Here is a 25707-nt window from a genome sequence, read left to right as displayed (position 1 = left end):
GGGTCACTGCCAGGTAAATGCTACTTTCAAGGAACACAAGGGCTCCTTGAGGCAAGGTAAAATGCCCCCTCTTTCCCACAAGGATGCACAGGATGTACAATTTTAAAAGTTATGGAACAAAAACAAATGTGATTAGACATCACCAGCTCAAATGAGCTATATACAGCCACAGGGAAGGCAAATGTGACAACAGATATAACAGTGAAAGAAAAGACCTATAGATATAGAAAATCTAGCAGACTAGACTAACTGTTCAAGGAACAAATGGCAGAAGTAGAAAATAAGACTCTAGAACAATCAAGAAAACAAAAGAAGCAAAACATCAAAAATCAAGAATGCCAAACTGGAAAAGACTTTGATGCTGGGAGGGATTGGGGGCAGGAGGAGAAGGGGATTACAGAGGATGAGATGGCTGGATGGCATCACTGACTCGATGGACATGAATCTGAGTGAACTCCAGGAGTTGGTGATAGACAGGGAGGCCTAGTGTGTTGCGATTCATGGGGTCGCAAAGAGTCGGACATGACTGAGCGACTGAACTGAACTGAACTGAACTGAAAGCGGGTCTAAAGAACTGATCCATGCATGCCTAGCTAACAATCTCACCAACAGTAGTTATCATCATTTGGTTTATCTGTGGTCAAACTGAAGTTCTTATCTGTGTTAAAATAGTTAATCATTTTTAATTTACCTTTCAAAAAATGTAGCTTCAGTCTTTACAATGGGATTACAAGGTTCTCAAAAATTCACTTTAAATAGATAAAAAGCTCCAGATTTTAGAAAACATAAAATAGGAAAAATATTTGAACCTCATTTAACAAACAACAACATGGAAAGTACAAATGAATTTAAGACATACTAAACTTCTACAAGGATCAAAATGGCAGAATGGAGCACACCTCCCCCCACAAAGAAAACAGAAACAGACCTACAAGTGGGACAATTTTCACAGAAAACCAACTGGAAACTGGCAAGAGGTCTCTTATTCAGCCAAAGCTGTAAGAAAAGATAAAAACACTAATTTGAAAAGATAAACGCACCCCAATGTTTACAGCAACACTATTTACAATAGCCAAGACATGGAAACAATCAATTCAAGTGCCCATCAACAGATGACTGGCTTAAAAAGATGTTGTGTGCAAAAATAAACTCAGAATGGATTACAGACTTAAATATAAGGCCAGAAACTATAAATCCCTTAGAGGAAAACATAGGCACTACACTCTGTGACATAAATCACAGCAAAATCCTCTTTGACCCACTCTCTAGTACACTGGAAATAAAATCAAAAATAAACAAATGAGACCTAATTAAACACAAAAGCCTTTGTACAGCAAAGGAAACAATAAACAAGATTAAAAGACAACCCTTAGAATGGGAGAAAACAATTGAAACTGACAAAGGATTAATATCAGAAAAAAAACTGCCCAATCAAAAAATGGGTAGAAGACCTAACTGACATTTCTCCAAAGATATACAGATGACCAATAAACATGAAAAGATGCTCAACAACACTAATTATTAGAAAAATGCAAATCAAAACTACAATGAAGTATCACCTCATACCAGTCAATATAGTCATCATCAAAAGAAATCTACAAACTACAAGTATTAGAGAGGATATGGAGAAAAGGGAATCCTCCTATACTGTTGGTAGGAATGCAAACTAATGAAGCCATTATGGAGAACAGTGTGGAGATTTCTTTAAAAAGTAGAAATAAAATCTACCATATGAAACAGCAATCACACTACTGGACATATACCCTGAGAAAGCCACAATTTCAAAAGACATATATATCTCAGTGTTCACTGCAGCACTATTTACAATACCCAGAACACTGAAGCAACCTAGATGTCCATCTACAGATGACTGGATAAAGAAAATGTGGTACATATATACAGTGGAGTATTAATCAGCCATAAAAAAAAGAATGAATTTGAATCAGTTCTAGTGAGGCGGATGAACCTAGAGTCTGCTATACAGAGTGAAGTAAGTCAGAAAGAGAAAAACAAATGTCATATAATAACACACATATGTAGAATCTAAAAATATGGTATTGATGAACCTATTTGCTGGGAAAGAATGAAGACACAGATGTAGAGAAGAGACTTGAGGACACAGTGGGGGAAGGAAAGAGTGGGGCGAATGGAGAAAACAGCATCAACATGTATACACTATAGTGTATAAAACAGATAGCTGTTGAGAAGTTACTATATAATGCAGGGAGCTCAGCCTGGTGCTCTGTGATGCTAGAGGGGTGGGATGGGGGAAGGGGAGAGAGACTCAAGGAGGAGGTATGTATGTATGATTATGGCTAATGCACGCTGTTGTACACAGACGCCAACACAACACTGTAAAGCAATCCTCCTCCAACTAAAAAATAAATTAAAAAAAAGATGTGTGTGTATAGAATGGAATATTACTTATCCACAAAAAAGAATGAAATACTGCCATTTGCAGTAACATAATGGACACAGAGATTATCCTAGTAAGTGAAGGAAGTTAGAGAAAGATAAATATTATGTATCACATATACAGAGAACCTTAAAATAATTAATCTATACACAAAACAGAAACAGAATCACAGATTTATAAAATAGACTTATGATCACTGAAGAGCAAAGGGAGGGTAAGGATGGGGGACTAAATTAAGAGTACAGGACTAACAGATAAAAACTACTATACACAAAATAGATAAGCAACAGGATTTACTATATAGCACAGGAAACCATATTCAATTATTTTTTAAATAACCTATAATGGAATATAATCTGAAAAAGGAATATATATATACATATGAATATGTGTGTGTATATATATATATCTGAATCTATACACTTTTCTATACACTTGAAACTAATACAATATTGTAAATAAACTATATTACAATAAAAAATGCAAAAACAAGAGCTGTTAAGATATACCCAGAAATTCCAACAACTGTTTTAAGATTTCCAATAAGAGTAAGGAGAAGAAAACAATCTATGACATTAAGGAATATTCTTAGCAAGTGAAGAAAGAAAATACTCTTCAGATTTAAAAAGCCAATGAGAACCCATTTTTGAAACTCACATCAGTTACTGGAAACTGAATGAATGATAAATTGCAAAATTCTGAATGCCAGGGATAAACAGAAAAGTTTTTAAAGCTCTCCAAAAAAGAGGAAAAAAAAGATATCTTATAAAGGAAAGAATATTTGACTGGTATGAAAATTCTAACCCACAACACCAAATGCTAGATATTCTAAGGAAGGAAATATTTAGAACTCTACACCCAGGTATTTTATCATTCAAGTGAATATGAAAAAAATGCGAAGATTCAAAAGATTTACTTCGTGCTAAGTCACTTCAGTCATGTCTGAGTCTTTGCGAACCCATGGACTGCAGCCTGGCAGCCTCCTCTGTCCATGGGATTCTCCAGGCAAGAAAACTGAAGTGGGTTGCCGCGCCCTCCTCCAGGGGATCTTCTTGACCCAGGGATCAAACCTGTGTTTCTCACATCTAATCTGCATCGGCAGGAGGGCTCCTTACCACCAGTGCCACCCGGGAAGCCCAAAAGGCTTACTAACCAACAATTTATTTGGAAAGAATTACTGAAGATTATTTTCCAGAAGACGAACAAATGAGAAGGAAAGAATGGAATATAAGAAAGATTTGTGAACAGAGAAGACAACTTAGACAACTCTAAATAATTTTTAGAAAGTTCTTAAAATTTTAAGAGCTTGGAGACTTTCCAAGTACCTTTTCCCCTACCTTTTAGACTTCTTTTCATTGTGAAATATAACACAGCTACAGAGAACTACATAAAGAAAAATGTGAGATTAAGAAATTATTGTAAATGAATATTCTGTGCCTGCATTCAGTCTGGAAGCAGAACATTGCCCCCCTACCCTTTTCCTAATCAGCACCTCTAATCTTTCCCAGCAGCATCCACTAGCCAACATTTATAAAAACCTTACCCAACAGTTCTACCTAAAAAATTCATTCCTAAATGATACAGCATAGTTTTGCCTAACTTTATCTAAATGGGTCATACATACATAATCTTTTGTCCCAGGCATCTTTCACTAAACATTGATATTTGTGGAGAAACAAAAGCAGCAATTAAGGCAGGAAAGGCTGAGCAATGTCTCAACTCCCCACAAGTACCCAGGGCTGGTATTCAACTCTCTTGGGGAGCCGGTTCCTAGTTATAAGACATTTTCTGTGACAGCAAGACCATTTTATGTCTGCAACAAACCCACTGCTACAGTCTTGATCAAGTATATTCCTGTTCTTTATCAAAATTCCTAAAAAAGGAGAGCAACAGGGAGCTCAATACACACATGCCCAGCCATCCCATCCCAGGAACACCTCTCTACTTGATACCAAGAGCCTGGGAGGATAAATGAACACAACAGCTGCTGCCTGCAAGTTCTAGTCTACATGGTAGCAATTACCCCTTTGTCTCTCTTTAAGCAACAGTGGTGCCCAACATGGAACAAATATGGATTTGGCTAGGTCCCAAGGAGAAGAAAGGGCTTCCCAGGTGGCACTAATGGTAAAGAATCCACCTGCCAATGCAGGAAACAAGAGACTCAGATTCAATCCCTGAGTCGGGAAGATCCCCTGGAGGAGAAAAATGGCAACCCACTCCAAGATTCTTGCCTGGGAAATCCCATGGACAAAGGAGTCAGGAGGGCTAGACCATGGGATCGCAACATGACTTAGCAGCTAACCAACAACACTACATACCACCATTGTGAGGATATCCTCATCAAAAAATGCTTAACTTGAATCTAACCATAAGGAAACAATTAGGCAAATCCAAATTAGGAAACCTGCAGAGCAACTGGTGTAAATTCTTTTAAAAATCACACTTGGGAAAAAAAGAAGACACGGTAAGTGTGCTAGATTAAAGGATACTAAAGAAACACAGTGAAGCAATATATGATTCTTTTGAAGGAGCACTTTCATGAACTATTCCACTGTCTTCAATACACACTCAGAGTTTGGGGGAGCACAAACATGGCAAAATGTTAAAGGCTAAGAAAATTACTGAATTCAAAATGACGGTATAATGTAAATCAGGGGCTTGTAGCATTAAGAGGCTTTAAAACTAGTTTTTAATTGTAAATAGCAATTGTTAATGGTAGTATAGTGTTAATCGCTCAGTCATGTCCAACGTTTCGCGGCCCCACAAACTGTAGCCCACCAGGCTCCTCTGTCCATGGGATTCTCCAGGCAAGAATACTGGAGTGGATTGCCTGTCCCTTCTCCGGAGGATCTTCACGACCCAGGGATTGAACCTGAGTCTCCTGCATTGCAGGCAGATGCTCTACCTTCTGAGCTAAAAGGAAGGTCTAGCAACAGCATTTTTTTCTCATTTTTTTTTTTATTAAACTTCCTCAAACATTCAATGTCTCAGCCCATCACAGAAAGGGGATTTATGTTGCAGTTAAACAAAAAGTGACTCTAGAGAAACACTTACGAGAGCAGGTGGCAGTCTGCCACTCCAGACACTGCCCATATGGAAAGGAGATTATGTAGGCGTTGGAGTCAACACACCGCTTGGTGCTGCTACACCACATACACTCCATGCCGTTGCTCGTACAGTTGGAACACGACGTCCTTAAAGAGCAGGGCTTTTTGCACGGCCTCGCGTTTTGATTTGGACTAACTGGAATAAATTAACAAAAGATAATTATTTTCTTTATTGACTGCTTTTTGGACACAAGGATGTGAGTTTTGTTCATTTTGTTGTTGTTTAGGGAAGGTTTCCATGAAGCCAAGTTTGGAATAAATATTAGAGTCAAAATTATACAAGGTAAAATGAGAATGAAGATGGCATGTCAATACTGCTTAAATTTTTATCTACTTTGAAATTTAGAATACCCTGGAAAATTTTAATCCTTTACAAAGTACACAAAATTGTATAACTTAAATTTGTTTAATAGCAATGTAATACATGACTTAGGGTTTTGTTTCTATTGGCTAGATAATATGTACACTTATCATTATTTGCTTTTCAAGCCAGTCATACTTCTATTAATATAAACATTCCATACCTTATAAAAGCAATTAACAATATAATTTACTATAAAAATTTAACATAAAGCATAATCTTTATCATACCTATTTGTATTGCTATGTTTTAAATGTTAGTAAGGATGTGGAGAAATTGTACCCTATACACCACTTCTAGGAATGGTAAAATGGTGATGCTTCTGTAGCAAACAGTATGGCAAGTCCTCAAAAAATTAAACACAGGATTATCATATGATATAGCAATTCCACTTCTGGCTATATACACAAAGACATGAAAGCAGGAGCTGAAACAGTTATTTGTACCCATCTTCACAGCATCATTATTCACTATAGTCAACAGGTAGAAGCAACAAGTGTCCACCAATGTATGAAGAGGTAAAGAAAATGTGGACTATAAACACAATGGATAAACATTCAGGTTTAAAAAGGAATGATATTCTGACACATACTACAAGATGGGTGGACGTGGAAAACATTATTCTGAAAGGAAATAAGCCAGTCACAAATGGACAAATACCTCATGATTCCACTTATATGAGATACTTAGCAGTGGGGTTAGGGAGGGGTGAATTGGGAGTTATTGCATCATGGATATGGAGATATAGTTTGGGAAGATGAAAAAGTTCTGGAGACGGATAGTGTTGATAGATTAACAACAATGTGGATGTACTTAACGACACTGAACTCGACACTTAAAAATGATTTAGAAATCTCAATCATATCTCAAAACCATTGAATGAAAAAATGGCTAAAACTGTAAGTTTGACATTATGTATATTTCACTGCAATACAAAATATAATATTTAAAAAGAGAAAAGAATTCAGTACTCCTTTCTCACTTAAGAAAACTCCATTTCAAAGGATGTAACAGAAATGTTTCTTTTCACTTGCCAACTAAAATAGTCTATAGGATTAAAATGATTCTAAATTTGTTGCTAATCTTAACAATTAATCTTTCTTACAAAAACTATTATTATAAAAGCAAAACACAGTAAAAAATTAAGAACAGATTGTTACTAGAGCATCACTATTTTAACCAAGAAATAAAGATTGTATAAAACAATACAATTCTATTACTTTTACAAGTTAATGCTGAGGTCACTAACAGTAAATGGGGAAAGTGGACAAAGATAAAATTTATACAGAAATCAGCATCATTAAAAGATGGTGGTGACAGTTACTTCAGGCCTATGTAGGATCACAGGCTGCAAGAGGGATGTGGGGAGAAGAGTTGGAAATATAAATTACATCTTTAAAGAAACATTAGTTTACAGGACTACTTACCAACAGGTTTTTCGCAGACAAGCCCATCTGCCATAGACGTGCAAGGATTAGCTTTCAAGCCTGCCACTGCAGCCCTTTCTAGATATGCACAGAACCCAGAATCATTAGGTTCACCAGGAAGCCACTGTAGTGTTGTATTTGTAAATGGAGACATGTCTTCCCATCCCCAGTAGGATATATTGATCTTGCGTAAGCCTACCCAAGGTGATACTTTCTGTAAACAACAGCAAAAGCAACATTTTTTAAAAAGTGAGATGTAAAAATCCTGTGTCACATTCCTTAGCAAACAGTTCATTATCTTTAAAAATTATATTTTAAAATATATCATAGTACCTTTCTAATAACATCTAATACCAAGGGAAATTAACAATCTAGGACATCTTGGAAAATGATGCATAATAGAATACTATGTTTAAACTATACATTAGTGACATGACTCAGGTCATTTATTTAGCCTTTGTGAACCTCAGTTTCCTATGCTATAAAATGGGGTTATCTGATATACATACCTATCTTATGAAATGCATGCATGCATGCTAAGTCACTCCAGTCATGTCTGACTCTGTGCAACCCTATGGAGAACAGCCCACCAGGATCGTCTGTCCACAGGATTCTCCAGGCAAGAATACTGGAGTGGGTTGCCATTTCCTTCTCCACTTATAAGAATAGATCATTTTTAAAAACAACATACTGTATTGCTACTGTTGTTACTGGTATTTCTGCTGCAGCTGCTATTACTACTGCTGCCATCAATCTAATGAGTTATGGAGTTAAGAATCTAAAGCTCAAGTGCCATTATATGCACTGTAAGAAAATAGAACACAAAACCATGAACAGGAATAAAGGCTGAGTGAAGACTTCACAATAGGGTCACAAAGAGACAAAGAAGTGCCTCTCTTCCAGATCAGACCTCTACTAGTACAGTAGGACTTAAGTGCAGTTTTAGATAAAATTAGTCATCTACTTTCATTATTAAAGAGATCAAGAAATAAATAATAAAGATCTTTGACCCTGTTGCCTAAAATTTAATTAACAGAGGTTGACAAATGCCACCAAAGTAAATATTCTTAACACTCTCAGCAATACTTCAAAAGCAGCTTAAAAACAAAATATATTCTGTATTTATACATTTTAATCATTCCTAAATTATTTTAATAATTCTAATGAGACTGACAAAATAATGATATATTCTTGTGCTAAGCTACTCTCCTCACAAAATCTTTTTAGATTGCAAACATCTCTTTTTCTTGTCTTGTTTCTGCTTACAGTTATACATCTCTTTTTGAGATTTTAACTTTCATTTTTTGTAGCTTAACTGAGGTATAATTGATAAATGAAAATTATACATATATAAGGTGTATGGTATGGCATATTTGTTAGGTATACGTGTTTCACATTGTAAATTATCACATCAAGGTAATTAACATTACCTATCACCTCATATAACTTTGTGTGTGTGTGTGTGTGTGTGTGTGTGTGGTAAGAACATATAAGATCTACTCTCTTAACAAATTTCAAGTTTACAATATAGTCTTAACTACAGTCAACTGTCCTATACACTAGATCTCCAGAACTTATTGTCCTGCATAACTGAAACTTTGTATCCTCTGATCTACATCTAAACATTTCTCCTATACCCAACCCCTGGCAACCTTTATTCTATCTGCTTTTATGAGCTCAACCATTTTAGATTCCACATATAAATGAGAACACCTAGTATTTGTCTAAGTCTAGCTTATTTTACATAGCATAAATGTGTCTCCAGGTCCATCCACGTTGTTAAAAACAGAAATTCCTGATTTTTTTAAGTCTGAATAAAATTATACGTGTGTGTGTATATATATATGCACATAAATATTTATGTTTGTATATTTTCTTTATCCATCCATGTATCCATTCATGAACACTTAAGCTGTGTCCATAACTTGGCTATTTGGAAGTGCAGATATCTCTTCAAGATAGTGATTTAATTTCCTTAGGATATAGAACTGGGCTTCCCTCGTGGCTCAGATGGTATAGAATCCACCTGCAATGCGGGAGACCTGGGTTCGATCTCTGGGTTGGGAAGATCTCCTGGAGGAGGGCATGGCAACCCACTCCAGTATTCTTGCCTGGAGAATCCCCATGAACAGAGGAGCCTGGAGGGCTACAGTCCGTGGAGTCGCAAAGAGTCGGACATGATTGAGCTACTAAGCACAGCACAGGATATATAACTAGATGTGGCACTGTTGGACCATATGATATTTTTAATTTGGTGGTGGGGGGACTCCATGCTCTTTTCCAAATTGACTATTCCAGTTGTATTCCCACCAACAGTATATAAGGATTCCTTTTCCCCACATTGTTGCCAATATTTGTTATCTCTTGTCTTTTGGACAATAGCCTTTCCAACAAATGTGAGTTGATATCTCAGTTGGTTTTGATTCACACTTCCCTGATGTTTAGCGATGCTGAACTTTTTATAATATACTTAATGGCCATTTGTATGTCTTCTTTGAAAAATATCTACTTATGTCCTTTGCCTGTTTTTTAACTGGGTATATTTGTGTGTGTGTGTGTGTGTGTGTGTGTGTGTGTGTGTGTGTGTGTGTGTGTGTGTTGAGATGCTTGAATGCCTTATATATTTTGGACAATAACTCTTTATTAGATACATGGTTTGCAAACATTTTCTCCCATTCCTCAGGTTGTGTCTGTATTCTGATGATTATTTCCTTTGCTATGCAGAAGCTTATTAGTTTGACACAATCTCATTTGCTCTTGTCTGTGCTTTTGGGCTCATATTCAAAAAAATCACTGCCCTGACCAATGTCAACAAGACTTTTCTGCATGTTTGCCTCTGGAAATTTTACAGTTTCAAGTCTTAAAGTTTAAGTCTTTATTTTGAATTGGTTTTTGCATATGGTATGAGAAAAAGACTCCACTGTCATTCTTCTGCATAAGAATATCCAAAATCATTTATTGAAGAGATTGTCCTTTTCCCATCCTGTATTCTTGACACCTTTGGCAATCATCAATTGATCATAAATGCATGGATTTATTTAGGGCTATTATAATGTGTCTTGGTGAAGATCTTTTTATGTTCAATCTGCTTGAGGTTCTTTGGGATTAATGGCTCTGGATGTTCATTTCCTCCTCCATATTAGGGAAGTTTCCCATCATTATATCTTTAAATGAGCTTTTGGATTCCCATAAAGCATACATTGATTCCTTACGGTCTACAATAAGTTCCCTAGGCTTTCTTCACGTTTTTTTTTTTCATTCTCTTTTTTTAAACTCTAGGTAATTTCAAATGACTTGTATTTGAGCTTGCTGACTCTTTATTCTGCCTGTTAAGAGTCTGCTATTGAAGTTCTGTGTGGAATTATCAGTTCAGTCATTGCGTTCTTCAGCCCCATTAATTACTCTTGGGTTCTTTTTTTATAATCTCTATGTCTCTGCTGAACCACTCAATTAACTCTTCTTTCATATACTGTTCTCCTAATATTGTTGGGCTGTTTATCTGTGTTTTCTTATAATTCACTGAGCTTCTTTCATTGGTTATTTTGAATTCTTTGTCAGGCAGTTTGTAGATCTCCATTTCTTTTGAGTCAGTTATTGTTTAGTTGCTAAGTCATGTCCAACCTTTGCAACCCCAGGGACTGTAGCCCTCCAGTCTCCTCATATCCATGGGATTTTCTAGGCAAGAACAGTGGAGTGGGTGGCCATTTCCTTCTCCAGGGGATTTTCTCAACCCAGGAGTCAAACCCACGTCTCCTGCAAGCAGGACGTGGCAAGCAGACTCCTTATGCTGAGCCGCTAAAGCCCCTACATGTGCTTCACTTTGTTCTTTGGTAACATCATGTTTCCCTGACTCTTCATGATTCCTATGGCCTTGCATTCGTGAATGCATATTAGAAGAAGTAATCACCTCTTCCAGTCTTTACAGACTGGCTTCAGTAGGGAAAGCCTTTCTCCAGTCAGCCTATCTAGGGATTCTGGCAGTCTGTGTGGTGGGGTCTGTGGCAAGCTTACTGTTGAATTCCTCAAATGGGCTGTCCCCTTGAGGACAGCCTAGGCCATGGAATTCGGTAAGCAGGCCTAGAATTTGGATCCAGAGGACCTCTCTGGTGCCTGGGTTCAGAGGGACAAGCCTGGATCCTGGGTCCACTGGAGTGGGTCTGGAGTTTAGGTCTGCATAGACAGACTCAGAACCAAGGGCTCCACAAGGGCAAGCCCGGAACCAGAGCCTGAGTGCAGGCCTGGATCCGAGGTCTGAAGGGGTCACTATGGCACAGAGGTCCACTGGAATAGGGCTGGTGGTGACTGAGTACAAAGTGGTGGGCCTGGAATCTAGTCCACAGTGCCAAGCGAGGAAATTCAGTCCACAGGGGTCAGTCTGGGGCCTGGAGCCACCCAGAAGCATGGATCCACAGGGCTTACCTGGCACTGTAGCAGGCCTTGAGCCTAAATCCACTGGGGCCAGTCTGGTGCTGGAGCAAGCTGGGCACCTGGGCCCACAAGTATGGTCCTAAGGCTGCAGGGGCTAGCCTGGTGCCAGGGTCCACTGGGACAAGCCTGGCCCTGAGTCTGTGAGAAAGGTGTGATACCTGTGTCCATGGGGGAGGGCCTGAAGCCCGAGTCCACTGGAATGAACCTGACCCTTGGTTTGCAGAGGCCAGCCCAAGGGAGGACGTGGATCTTAGGTTTCCTAGAGCCCAGGAATATGTGGGAGCTGGCCTGGACGATAGGTCTGTGGGTACCAGTCTGCAGTCTGAGGCCACAGGAGCCAGTCTAGCACTGGGGTGTGCTTGGTGCCTGGGTTCACGGGGAAAATCCACACACTGGGGTTCATTAGAGCAGAGCTGGGGGGTGGGGACCACAGCAAAACAAGTGCTCATTTCATCCTCTTTCCCCTTTTCAGGGGGTATTTCTCACTAAACTTCACTGCACTGTGGAGACGTAGGGGAAGGATGAGGCAGGTAATGTGGAACTGTCCTTTCGACCATTTTTAATCAGTCTTTTCTTATTTCTGTGTTCCTTCTGCCATCTCTGATGCTATAACCTCTCGCCTGGACTCCTGAGCTTCTGGAAAGGTATTTTGTGTATAGGTAATTTGTTAAATCAGTGTTTCTGGGAGGGAATGAGTACCAGAAATTTCCATTTTACCAAACTGCTAACATCATTCCAAAACATTCCCACTTAAATACACATAATAATATATTTATGTTTGAAGTTATCAAGTTAATAATATTATATTACAATGTGAAGTGGTTTCAAAACGCCACATCATCTCTTTTTTATATTACCGTGTGTCAGGGTAGAGAAAAACATGTTCCTCCACCTGAGTCTTTGACAATATATAAGTAAGATATATTAATTCAGTATTTATTCTAAATATGTTGTACAAATGGTCCTTGAGAGCTTCTAAAGAACTTGTAGACCTTGAAATTTATACAGTGTACAAATATAATGATTTTTACACATAAATACTCAACAAATATTTCTTAAATAAAATTAAAGTATTATTAACATTCATTAGGGGCTTCCCAGGTGGTTCAATGATAAAGAATCCACCGGCCAAGCAAGAGACACAAGTTCAGTCCCTGGGTCAGGAAGATCCCCTGGAGAAGGAAAGAGCAACCCACTCCATTATTCTTGCCTGGGAAATCCCATGGACAGAGAAGCCTGGTGGGCTACAGTCTATAGGGTCGCAAGAGTCAGACACGACTTAGTGACTAAAGAACAACAAACATTCATTAGAACAGATCTCATATCACCCAGCAGAGTACTGTACATATCATAGGTAGACAAGAAATTTTGCTAAACAAGGCCAGTAGGACAGAGACAGTTATTTTCTAACATTCAGTTTTTGACACAGAGATAATAAACAATGTTTTCGAATTATAAAAACACACATGCTGCTTTGTCTTGTGACCATCATATATTTCATACATTATTCTCAACATATTTTGATAACAAAAAAGCTATAATATTTTTATAGTTCTTGATAATAACAGCAGGAATCAATCCAACATAGATATTTCAGATTAATGACTGTGCTTTACATTATAGCAACTCTGTCTGTGTTTCCAAACTACCTATATAAAGACAAGTTGTTGAAAATGAAACATTTTTCTCTAAATCGTCATGATAAGAATCTGTAAGGAAGAAGAGAAGAGCAGGAAAATAAGCAGTTGATAAAATATTTAAAGTAACTATTACCCAGTAAATGAGCTGGACAGGCAGTTGAGAAACAAAATGACTATATTATGAAAATTTACTCCAGCACACCGTAAATCACTGCAAACTTTCATTAGCCACTGCCAATAAGTAAATGATCATTTGACCCAGGATATCTCTTTAAAGTGCATGAATTTGTCAATCTCCATTTATGATGGAAGGGTTATCTTAAGTTTATACAACTGCAATGACTCAGGGTATAATTCACTTTCTATAATGATACGTTTAATGCAATGTCACCTTGCAGAAAATTCCACCTTTGAAATTTTGCTAAACTTCATATTTCTAATGAAACAAAATATTTATTTACAGAGAAGGATAGTCCACAAACTACTGAATCTAAGTTCATCATATATTCAACTTAATTGTTGGTCTAATCTTTATGATTTATAAACATAAGCAAGAAAAACTAAGCAACTTAGAGAAGAAGTCTTGAAATATGAAGCTTCTAAAAGAGCGCTTTTTGAGATTATAATGTAAAAACTAAGAATAACATAAACAAAGGAAAAAGCAGTTGAGTTCTAAAGCCAAACACTGTGCTTGTTTGTGCTTGTGCTCAATTGCTCAGCTGTGTCAGACTCCGCAACCCCATAAACTGTAGCCTGCCAAGCTCCTCTGTCCATGGGATTATCCCATCAAGAATCCTATAGTGGGTTGCCTTTTCCTTCTCCAGGGGAACTTTCTGATCCAAGGCTTGAACTCATCTTCTGCAGCTCCTTCACTGGCAGGCAGATTCTTTATCACTGAGCCACCTGGGAAGCCCAAAGCCAAACAGAAGTACTTTTCTAAAATTCAAAAAATGTAGAACTACCAATAAGAAGCTCTTTGTAAGTTAAATATATTCAGTAGAAAGAATGTCCAAATATTCACTGATAACTACCCCTCAATTCTGTAATGAAAACAATGAAGCTCTTGCTAGTACAAAAATGTAAATAGATTTTAAATTATGTTGTATGCTCCATATGACCAAAAACAAAACTTTACAAATACTACTTTGTTGCATTTTTCTAAAATATTTTTAAAAATCAGTAGATCTCTCCTACATGATACCATGTGCATCTTATCCTCAACTATAAGGCTAGTAGCTCTCAAACAAGACAAAAAACAAAAACAGAGGTATTTCTCTGAATCGTTATAAATATCTTTATGTACTACGGCCAACTCCAAGTCTTGCAACAACTAACTAGGGTATTACTTTAGGAAACTCCTTAAGTTGACATTACATGTCAGATATCTATCCTCTAACTGCATATATCGCCCTGTGTGCATTTATCATTGCAATTATCACACTTTGGTATAATTGGGTTGGTCTTTTTCCTCTGAAAGCTCTTTGACAACAGTGATTGTTTTAATCTCTATATTCTCAGCAAGCCGTAGACTGCCAAGTACACTGAGGGTGCTCATACTAAACAAATGAAGATTAGCCCATCCTTTCCCGAAAAATAGCTTTAGTTCACAAAAAAATGGTTTAATAATACAAATTGAATTATTATAGTTTTTCTTTACCCTATTTATATCAACCATTTAATATATTTGTTTGACAACCAAGTATCATATTATAATGCCCATGTAAAATTTTTGAATATTTATAAAAACTAAGGATATATTACTTTGCCGACAAAGGTCCGTCTAGTCAAAGCTATGGTTTTTCCAGTAGTCATGTATGGATGTGAGACTTGAACCATAAAGAAAGCTGAGCACCAAAGAACTGATGCTTTTGAACTGTGCTGCTGGAGAAGACTCTTGAGAGTCCCTTGGACTGCAAGGAGATCCAACCAGTCTATCCTAAAGGAATTCAGTCCTGAATATTCATTGGAAGGATTGATGCTGAAGCTAAAACTCCCATACTCTGACCACCTGATGTGAAGAACTGACTCATTGGAAAAGGCCCTGATGCTGGGAAAGATTGAAGGCAGGAGGAGAAGGGGATTACAGAGGATGAGATGGTTGGATGGCATCACTGACTCAGTGGACATGAGTCTGAGCAAGCTTTGGGAGTTGGTGATGCACAGGGAAGCCTGGCATGCTGTAGTCCATGGGATCACAAAGAGTCAGACACGACTGAGTGACTGAACTGAACTCAAGGATATAAATGATCAATTTCACTAATGAAAGGGAAGACTTTAGACTCTGTACAGATATAAAATGTCATTAGAAATTAAATTATCCATATCAATACTTATGAGAAACACATATGTTAATACCACCACAAAAACTGTGGTAGGGAGTAACAGTGAATTGAATATTCATACAAACACTTCAAAAGGGTATGTGCTTCAGTCCCTCTAATTTGTTTAATATTTATACAAAACTGTTAAGTCACTTTTTAAAACTCAGATGCTTATTCCCTTGTTATTAGCAAAAGGAAAATCCATAAAATATATTCATATGCTTTAACATAAGTCAGGAATGTTCTTAAGAGGAAAAAGATCCTAGTATAATTAATGGAGATGGGGGGAAGGCTTTGTAAAATGGAAAAAATTAAAACATCAGTTTGGGGTAAATATTTTTCTATAGACAATATCTATATTAACTCTTCACTGAATAAATTCATTTAGTTACCTAAAAATTCATTATCTGATTAATGATTCCTGGAAATAGTAGTAATAGCAATAAGTGGAAACATACAAAAATAACAACCTTAAAAGTGCAAACAATAATAATCATAAGTAAACACTTAAATAAAATTTATATTCTTCACATACAACATCTCACTTATTTCTCACAATAAACATTAGTTCAGTTTAGTTCAGTCGCTCAGTCATGTCCAGCTCTCTGTGACCTCATGGATTGCAGCACGCCAGGCCTTCCTGTCCATCACCAACTTCTGGAATTTACTCAAACTCATGTCCATTGAGTTGGTGATGCCAACCAACCATCTCATTCTCTGTCGTCCCCTTTTCTCCTCCTGCCTTCGATCTTTCCCAGCATCAGCGTCTTTTCAAATGAGTCAGTTCTTCACATAAGGTGGCCAAAGTATTGCAATTTCAGCTTCAGCATCAGTCCTTCCAATGAATATTCAGGACAGTAGCAAATAACTATCCCAGGTTACAGATGAGAAACATAGGGCTGTGGAAGTTAACTTGCTACTACGTTGTAGCGAAAAGCAGCATTTCCAGATTGCCTGCTTTCCATCAGTTTGATACTTAAGGCATCATTTGTCCTCAGTGTTGTTTAAAAATCAGCTATATCAAAAATGTATCCCTTAACTGTTTCAACGGCAAGCAATTGGTAATATATGTTCTGAAAAGTTTTCAAACCAAAACCATCTCCACTGCACTGTACCAAAAGACTCCTTGCCCAAATAAATGTATAACCTCAGCTCAAAATAAATCATTGAAATCTAACACCAATATCTGAATTATTGTCATACCTCCATTAGTGAAAGTTGCTCAGTCATGTCTGATTCTTTGTGACCCCCTGGACTATATACAATCCATGGAATTCTCCAGGCCAGAATACTGGAGTGGGTAGACTTTCCCTTCTCCGGGGAATCTTCCCAACTCAGGGATCGAACTCATGTCTCCCTCATTACAGGCAGATTCTTTACCAGCTGATCCACCAGGGAAGCCCCAAAATATTGGAGTGGGTAGCCTATCTCTTCTCCAGGGGATCCTCCCGACCCAGGAATCGAACTGGCCTCTTCTGCATTGCAGGCGGATTCTTTACCAGCTGAGCTATCAGGAAGCCCTGTGTAGAAATCATGCCACTTTGCGGATTATTTAGCCCACAGTGTCTATATGTGTGTGTATATTTTAAACATTGGGCAAAACTGTACATACCTCAGATCTGAGGTATTTATTATCGTTTAGCTTTATCACTTAACTAATCTATACTGAGCTCTAATTTTACTTTTGATACAAAATACAAAAATCTATAATGATGCTATGACAATTTACATTAGCATATTTCAAGTATTTATTTAAACTAAATAAGTTATTTCAAAACTAGATTTAGTAAACTATTTCTACATCTCCTACTTAAGCTATTCTTAAGCATTGACTATATTTTTTCTTTTAATTGATGTATGTGAAGTGAAAGACACTCAGTCATGTCCAGCTCTTTTTGTGACTCCATGGACTGTAGCCCACCAGGCTCCTCTGTCCATGGATTCTCCAGGCAAGAATACTAGAGTGGGTAGCTATTGCCTTCTCCACGAGATCTTCCTGACCCAGGGATCGAACCTGGGTCTCGTGCACTGCAGGCAGATTCTTTACCGTCTGAGCCTTCAGAAAAGCTCTATTAATTGATGCAAGATTGACATATAATATTATTTTAATTTCCAGAATTCAAAATAATGATTCAATATTTGTATACATTGTAGAATTATAAGTCTAGTTAAGGTATGTCACCATACACAGTTTCTTGTGAAGATTTTTAAGATCTACTCTCAGCGCATTTCAAATATGTAAGACAGTATTATTCACTATAGTCATCACATTGTGTATTATAGCCTCATAGCTTATTTATTTTATAATTGTAAGTCTGTACCTTTTGACTGCTTTCATCCATTTTGCCCACCCTCCACCCTTACCTCTGGGAAATACCAAACTGTTCTATCTGTGAGCTTAGTTTTTTAGTTTTTAGGATGTTTGTTTGTTTGTTTTAAATTCACCATATATGTGAGATCACAGAGTACTGAAATATTGCCATTTGCAAGAACATGGATAGATCTAATTTAAATAAGTCAGGATAAGAAAAATACCATATATTTTTATATGCAGAATCAAAAAGAAATCCAAGAACAACATATATCATACAAATATCAAATGATTATGTTGTACACCTAAAACAATGTATAATATAATCTACTCAATTTTTTCAAATGTCTTCAAGACACTTCAAGTAAGTATATGAACTAAGATATTTCAAAACTACATTTAGTAAATTATTTCCAAACCTCCAACTTAATCTGTTCTTAAGAGTTGACTATATTTTAACATCCAAGAACAGCAAATAAGTACTATGGATTCCCATTAGAAGTTTATTGTAAAATGATATTTGATACCATTTCCAAGCAAATAGTCCATTTCTATGGAAATATTTTTCATAAAACAGTTTTCAAGGAAATTAAAACTGCTTCCAAGTGTTATATGTTCCAAATCTTCCATATACTTTAATGATCTGTTTAAGTCCAGCTAACTATTTGTATATTATTTCAAGCATATCTATACTAAGAGGATAATCCAAACTTTTAACCCTCAGAACATACACATAAACACACATACACACAAATATACCTATACAAATATAGCCAATATGCTGGTCTAGTGTTCTGATTATAAAAGACATCCTAAGTTACAAGAATAATAATGCTCCAAACAAATTATTAAATTATACACACAAGTTTTAAAGTATATTTATTCATATGAGATGACTTCTTGCTAAGGTAATACAATGGTTTACTGAGCAAAACATGAGAGAAGCAATTTAGAAAATTACCAAACTACCAAATGCTGTGCTGTGCTCAGTCATGTCCAAATCTTTGCAACCCCATGGATTGTAATCTGCCAGGTTCCTCTGTCCATGGCATACTCGAGGCAAGAATACCAGAGTGGGTTGCCATTTCTTTCTCCAGGGGATCTTCCTGACCCAGGAATCGAACCCACATCTCTTGCGTCTCCTGCATTGGCAGGTGGATTCTTTACCACTGCCACCTGGGGGGAGGGGCATATTACCAAATACAAGTACGGAATGAGCCCCCTGACTGCTCACTGTTGAAGTGAGTTCTACTTTCACTTCCAAGGTTTATTAAACATAATGGATTTAAAAACAAAAAAGAATGACTCATTGCCAATAGCTATATGATTAAAAGCATATTCCCATAATAAAAACAAATATAGTTGTACCTGTTGTGTATACTTCTGTATTTCATCCAGTACAAATTCTACTTCTTTTGAAGTTGTTAGCGAAGCAAGATTTCCACTAAGATTATAGCAGTAAAGTTTAGCATTGTCATAGTTTTCTCTACTGGAATTAATTCTAAGACAAGCATCCCCGACATGAATCCATCCTTCTCCACAAAGATGAGCTAGTCAAAAAAAAAAAAAAAAAAAAAAGGCTTATTTTTTGATTATCCAAACACATGCATATTTTTCAATTATTTCAGAATGGTAAATAAATACAACTTCTAGATTTGCTTAAATAATTTTTATGATAAAAATTCAAATATATCCTCATATTATACTAAACAAAATCTGACTAATATTTTGGTGAAGAATCAGAACAGAAGATCCTAATTTTTTCTCTAATTAATAAACATAAGAAAAGCTACGGCTCTGTAACATCAGTCAAAATCTGTTGACTGTTAGGTCTTCTGTGTAAATCTAGTGTATTGATAGATGGTTTTGCAGCAAGTGAAATCACTACCACATTTATATGTCACAAGGTTTACTTTATACAAGATTACTTCAGTAGAAAAATAACCAGCACACAACAAAAGCAAAGTTATTTCTACAAGTATAGCTATTAATAACTGTCCTCTCAGCTATGGAATTAGATTAACTAATCTCTTTAGCCCAGGTGTACTATTTTGATATAAGCTGGGTTCTTTGATTCTTTTATTATAATTATGGGGCGAGAAGTCTCATTTCATTTATGCTTCGTAAAAAAACTAGAAAGTTTGCTTTCCAATATTTATTTTTACACAACCTTTCAGGTCTTTTGAAAGTTTAAACATACTATTCAGTAACAGTGGTTTTTCCTTAGGCTCCAAATTGAACTTAAAACAGTGTTTTCTAAAACACAGACTTATAAACTCAATATAAAGTTATGCTCTAGGATACATTAACACTGAGGTGTTTTATTGACACACCAATCTGTGAAGCTTGACTTGACTATCCGTTAGTTTCATATCACTAAATATTTCAGTGCCTCTTGCCCTTTCAGGTTGGATGCATCAGTTCGGTCTTTATGGAATTATTATAAAGCAGCAGTTCTCCAACATTTTGGTCTCAAGGGTTTAAAAACCCTTAAAAATAATGGAGAATGCCACAGATTTTTCCTTATACATTTTATATCTATGGAGCTTGACCATATTAAAAATTAAAACTAATCTTTAAAAAATATATATATTTATTCATTTAAAATTTTATTACAAACCTACTCTTCCAGTTTCTTGGATGTCTTGCCCCTTAACGCTATTATTACACACCCAAGGAAGATGTATTAATATCTTCACATTTTATCCTTGAGAAAGGAAAGCTGATGGTTTAAATTAGGCCCTTGGCATCAAAAATTGAGATGGGTTGATAAATGAATAGGGCATGGATAGGCAGAGAAATCAGAGATAGAGCAGAGTAAAATGTGCATTGCAGAATCTAGGGTGTGGGTAGTGAGTGTCCTCACTACAATTCTATTTTTCATAAAAAAATGTTTGAAATTTTTCATTAAAAAATGTTAAGGAAATATATAACAACTTAAAATAAATAGCATATTTAATTTCTCTTAATGACAGTCTCCAAAAAACAAAAGAGTTAAGAGTGTGGCTTTGTTCTATATTTTTGCAAATCCCTTTAATGTTGGTTTAATATAACATTCAGTCTATTAGAATCACACACTATGTAGCCTTTGGAAAACTATTGATACAGAGTAAACCTATAACAGAATGAGAATTACAAAAGCACACAATATCTTAGTATCACAGGGCCCTTTGCTTCTTGAATAACTACTGTCCTATTAAACCAGGTAATGAGAATAACACATAGTGCTTGGAACATAGTAAGCACTCGATATACCAGATTCATTTAGTAAGACTTCTAACGCCTCTGGTTTCATTTTCAGGCTACATATAGCAATCTTCCTCGTCTTCTGAAACCTAAACTACCAGCACTTCAAGGAAACAGCATAGGAGTTTTTGTTAAATTTCAGCTTTTTCTTTCCTTACTGAATCAAGGAAGGATTTACATTAGTTTTGGTTATCTTTTGTTTTATAAGATCAAAAATACGTGGTTAATGAATCACACAAATGCAAGCAGCGTGTGGGCCTTTGGGGCTAAACTAAATCAGAGCACTAAACCAAATGTTGCGATGTCGTAAGTTTCTGTAGCTTTGAGCACCACCTCAACTTCAGGATAGTAGCTAATTTTTAAAATAGGTTAAGCTTGATAAATTCAAATTGCCAATTTTACACGAGATCAATGGAAAAAATGCAATTCACAAATTTCCATGGAAAAAGGCAATTGCTACAGACTAAGTTCTCCATTTAGGGGCTTCCCTGGTGGCTCAGAGGATAAAGCGTCTGCCTACAATGCAGGAGACCTGGGTTCGATCCCTGGGTCAGGAAGGTCCCCTGGAGAAGGAAATGGCAACCCATTCCAGTATTCTTGCCTGGAGAATCTCATGGACAGAGGAGCCTGGCGGGCTACAGTCCATGGGGTAGCAAAGAGTTGGACACGACTGAGCGACTTCACAGTTCTCCATTTAGAGCATTCACTTCCTTGAGACAAGCTGAACAGAAACCAAACTACATAGAATGCCAAGCTGGCTCTTGTAAATATGAATACAGAATAAGGGGAGTTAGTGTATAATAAAATAGCTTATTATATTTATTATTCTCCAAAGTAATAACCTGGTCAAGTACAACCCTTAGGCCAAACTAAAATATTTTCCCAGGCAAGAGTAGATGGCTATTACTAAATATAACTTCACTATTATTTTCCCAAATTTCCACTGGTAATCAAATTCTCTTCTTATTGAATAATATTCCTTTACAATATATTCCTTCAGTCAACTCTAATTTTAGTCCAGGATTTACTCTGTCTTTTTAAAGAAACTTTGTAAGTATTTTTATTGATCTACATGTAGCTTTTAGACTTTAACACTTAGAAATGATTACTTTCAAGTTTTTGCTTGAAAAAACTATTGCTTCTCACTATTGCTTCTCAAATCTTACCTACTGCATGAATATCCTCTAAATTACTCAAAATGAACACACATGCATATATGGCTACTTAAAAGCTTACTACATAAACAAAATTCCAAAATCTCAGTGGTACTTTTAAAGGCAATCTAATTTTTATTTTATTACATGAACTTATAAGAAAGACCTAAATCCTACGATGGGATTTTCCAACACTTTCGAGAATTACATAGGTTCAGATATTTCTCAATGAAAAAATGAAAAAAAAAAATCATGAGATAGAAACAGACAAAAAACTGAACAGAGATAAACACCCAGTTACTAGTCCCCTCTGCCAGTTACAAGTCATGCACTTTTTTAAGCAGGTCATGTAACCAGTCTCTGCTTATCTGTATAACAAGAAGATGGAACTGGTTAAATATCTATACAAGTTTTCGATTTTTCTGATTTTCTCTTTCATATTCAGAAGAAAGAATACTTAGGGGTCTACTAAGAAGAATGCTAACTGTAAAAATAAATTGAAATTTCTTTTTCAAATGAGTTTTGTTCTGATTTACAGAACTTAAGCATCTCATTGAATCATATAATAATTATTATAAATGTTACCATTTCTAATAAAAAAAGGACAGTCAGTAAAAAACTGCTCCTGGAATTTAAAAAATAAAGGGCACTTAAATCCAATATGCCAAAATGTTAACATTGTTAGATCTGGATATTACTCTGAGTACTTACTATTTTCTATGTTTTTAAGATATACTTTTTAAATTGAAAAGTATTCTGATCAAGTCAACAGTAATAAACAGAAGATACCCTGAAAGTCTTAATCAGAAACAAATGTATAAATCTTTCTTGTAGGAACACTGCTATCTTTACTCCAATACTATTGTTTATTTGCTACTGATTTAATTTTAGAAAACGGAATATCCTTACTAAACGTTCTTTACAAAAATAGCATTCACCTGTGGACTATAAAACTGATTTACCAAATGTAAATCTTTACCTGGTAGAGCCTGGCACTCTTGCTGTCGCTGATCCCACTGGCAATTCAAGTTTAGTGAACAGCTTTTACAGCTAGTAAGTTTGTTACAAATCTGCTCATTTCTCACATGGCATTTGGTATAGTTTTTCACAGACTATAAAGTTAAAAGATAAAGCATGTTACCTTTCGCCTTTGTACAGTAATGACTCATGAAGTTTAGCGTACACATAAATTACCTGGTGAACTTTACAACACAGACTTCTAACACCAAATCCAGTTCTACCGAATCAGAATTTCTTATTCATTTATTTATTTAAGCAAAGTTCTTAGAATTAGAATGTATGCTTATTGAAAAAACAAACAAATTACACAATCTGAAACAGAAATCAAGTAATGAAAACATATTCTGTTGAATCTGATAACAGGCTTCCAATTCAATAAATAAAGCAGATGAACAAAGTCATTTCTCTCAATGATCACATCAAAGAATTCTACTCATAATAAAACTATCACGCAGACTCCTGGGAATGAAGTGGAAGTAATGAGTAGCAAAAGTTAAAGAGATGCTTTATCAAAATCCAATACAATCTAAAACGATAAATTATTTTCTCAACAACTCAAACCAAGTTTACTTCCACATACATTAAATAACGGTTTGGGTTACTTCTACAGACATTAAATAATGATTTCGGTTGACTGATGTTTCTCCTGTGTGTATCTATCACATTTCCTCAATAAAGGTTGAAAAGAACCCGCAAAAGTTACATTTTGATCAGTCCTATTGCACAACTACTCGTATTTCAACTAATTTCAGGTCTAAGAGGTTGAAGGTTAAAGATCAAAAAACAAAACAAAAGGCAATATAGGAACTTTGGTGTGAGTTCCCTATGTATATCAAGGTTTGATATTTCACATGATATTATCAATATCTGTGATTAAAAAAAAATCAGACTCTTCTTGTGACTCACTTTTGAGGAAAAAAAAAAAAAACACAAAGGAAAAAAGCACATGTTGCATCATAAGCTCCCTTTCCTTTCCATAGGTAGACACTCTTACCTTAGGCTTTCTCATGTTAGGGCGATAAATATTTCTTTTCAACCAAAAACCTTGACAATTTAAATTTACTTATAATTTCCCATATATAAAAATGGTTGAAGAAATTTTTATCTTATTCTTCCTTTAAAAAAAAATCACATAAGATACATTTTTTAAAGCCCAAATTGTACTGCAGGTCTTATTCAACCTCCATTTTCATTAGGAGCATGCAAATGTTCTTAATGTTATTTTTCTGATTCAAAGCTTTTTTTTCTCATATAGCATAAAAATCTTAGTATTATTCTATAGGATTACTATACTTCCGAACATTTGTCACATAACTGAAAACAAATCAATTTACTTGAATCATCGAAAAATAAAATAGCCTATAAGAAAGACAAGAGAATAGCTAAACAACATATTAGAATAAGAGAAAGAATGAGAACTTAACGCCAGTCTTTAGAACAACAATGGTAGTGTCACCATTGAAATAACTCTACTGCTCTTCATAAGAACAGTGTAATCCTTTATTGATACCGAGCCAGCACAATAGATGAAACTGTATTTCCATCACACACAGGGTCAGTTTATTCAATGATAGAAGAAAGCTGACTGCCACTCTGAAACATGGCTGGCATTTTTTGGCCTAATGAACCAGACGCACATTCATAAACAGACTATGAAGAATAACCAGTACACTACTCATCTTCACCCTAATATATCTAGATGTAAATTTAAAATGAAAATCTGCAAGAAGAACAGTTATTTGGGCTGTTAGAGCACGAAATATGCAACTTCCAGTAAAAATGACTAAATAATGAAACAGAATATCAATAGATATCATTTATGCTAAAATCTCATAGACCCTTCTGTATTTATTAGCATTTGGTTTATTTTAATCACCCGACATTCTGATAAAACTGTCCAAAAGACACATTACATCAAAGTCTAAATTATAAGAGACTTCCATCTGTTCACTTGTAGTATCTCACCCAGTGCTTTCCTTTTTAACACATTATCAACACTAAACTCTAAAGGAAAAGGCCACTTTATAAAATGAATACTTTAATTTGCATAATGCAATTTTTGCGACGTGTACATATAGTGTAAATGTCTAAATACAAATTAACTCAGAGTTATTGAACAAAGTTTTAAATAAAATCTGCTTGCAATTCTTATCTAATGACATTCTCCATTTTAGTCCCTTATTCCCATGTTTTATTTTACATTGCTACCATGTCCACATTATTCACTAATGTAACTCCCATTAGATAAATATTATGCAAACATAAAAAAGTAATTC

At 35.8% G+C, this 25707-nt stretch overlaps 1 protein-coding gene across 1 annotated transcript in view; it reads right to left on the bottom strand.

Moving 5' to 3' along the window:
• Positions 1–25707, bottom strand: part of ATRNL1 (attractin like 1) — an 802972-nt gene that overhangs the window by 610632 nt on the left and 166633 nt on the right. Inside the window, exons 14-17 of the mRNA XM_012102986.5 lie at positions 23391–23523; positions 19380–19561; positions 7312–7525; positions 5471–5659 (exon numbers count right to left, since the gene is read on the bottom strand). Coding sequence (XP_011958376.3) covers positions 5471–5659; positions 7312–7525; positions 19380–19561; positions 23391–23523 — 718 coding nt within the window. The remainder of the gene's footprint in view (positions 1–5470; positions 5660–7311; positions 7526–19379; positions 19562–23390; positions 23524–25707) is intronic.

This window comes from Ovis aries, chromosome 22 (assembly GCF_016772045.2).
Source record: "Ovis aries strain OAR_USU_Benz2616 breed Rambouillet chromosome 22, ARS-UI_Ramb_v3.0, whole genome shotgun sequence".
In the NCBI taxonomy this organism is placed as follows: domain Eukaryota; kingdom Metazoa; phylum Chordata; class Mammalia; order Artiodactyla; family Bovidae; genus Ovis; species Ovis aries.
The sequence above is the reverse complement of the archived record's forward strand: the minus strand, read 5'-3'. Positions and strand labels throughout refer to the sequence as shown.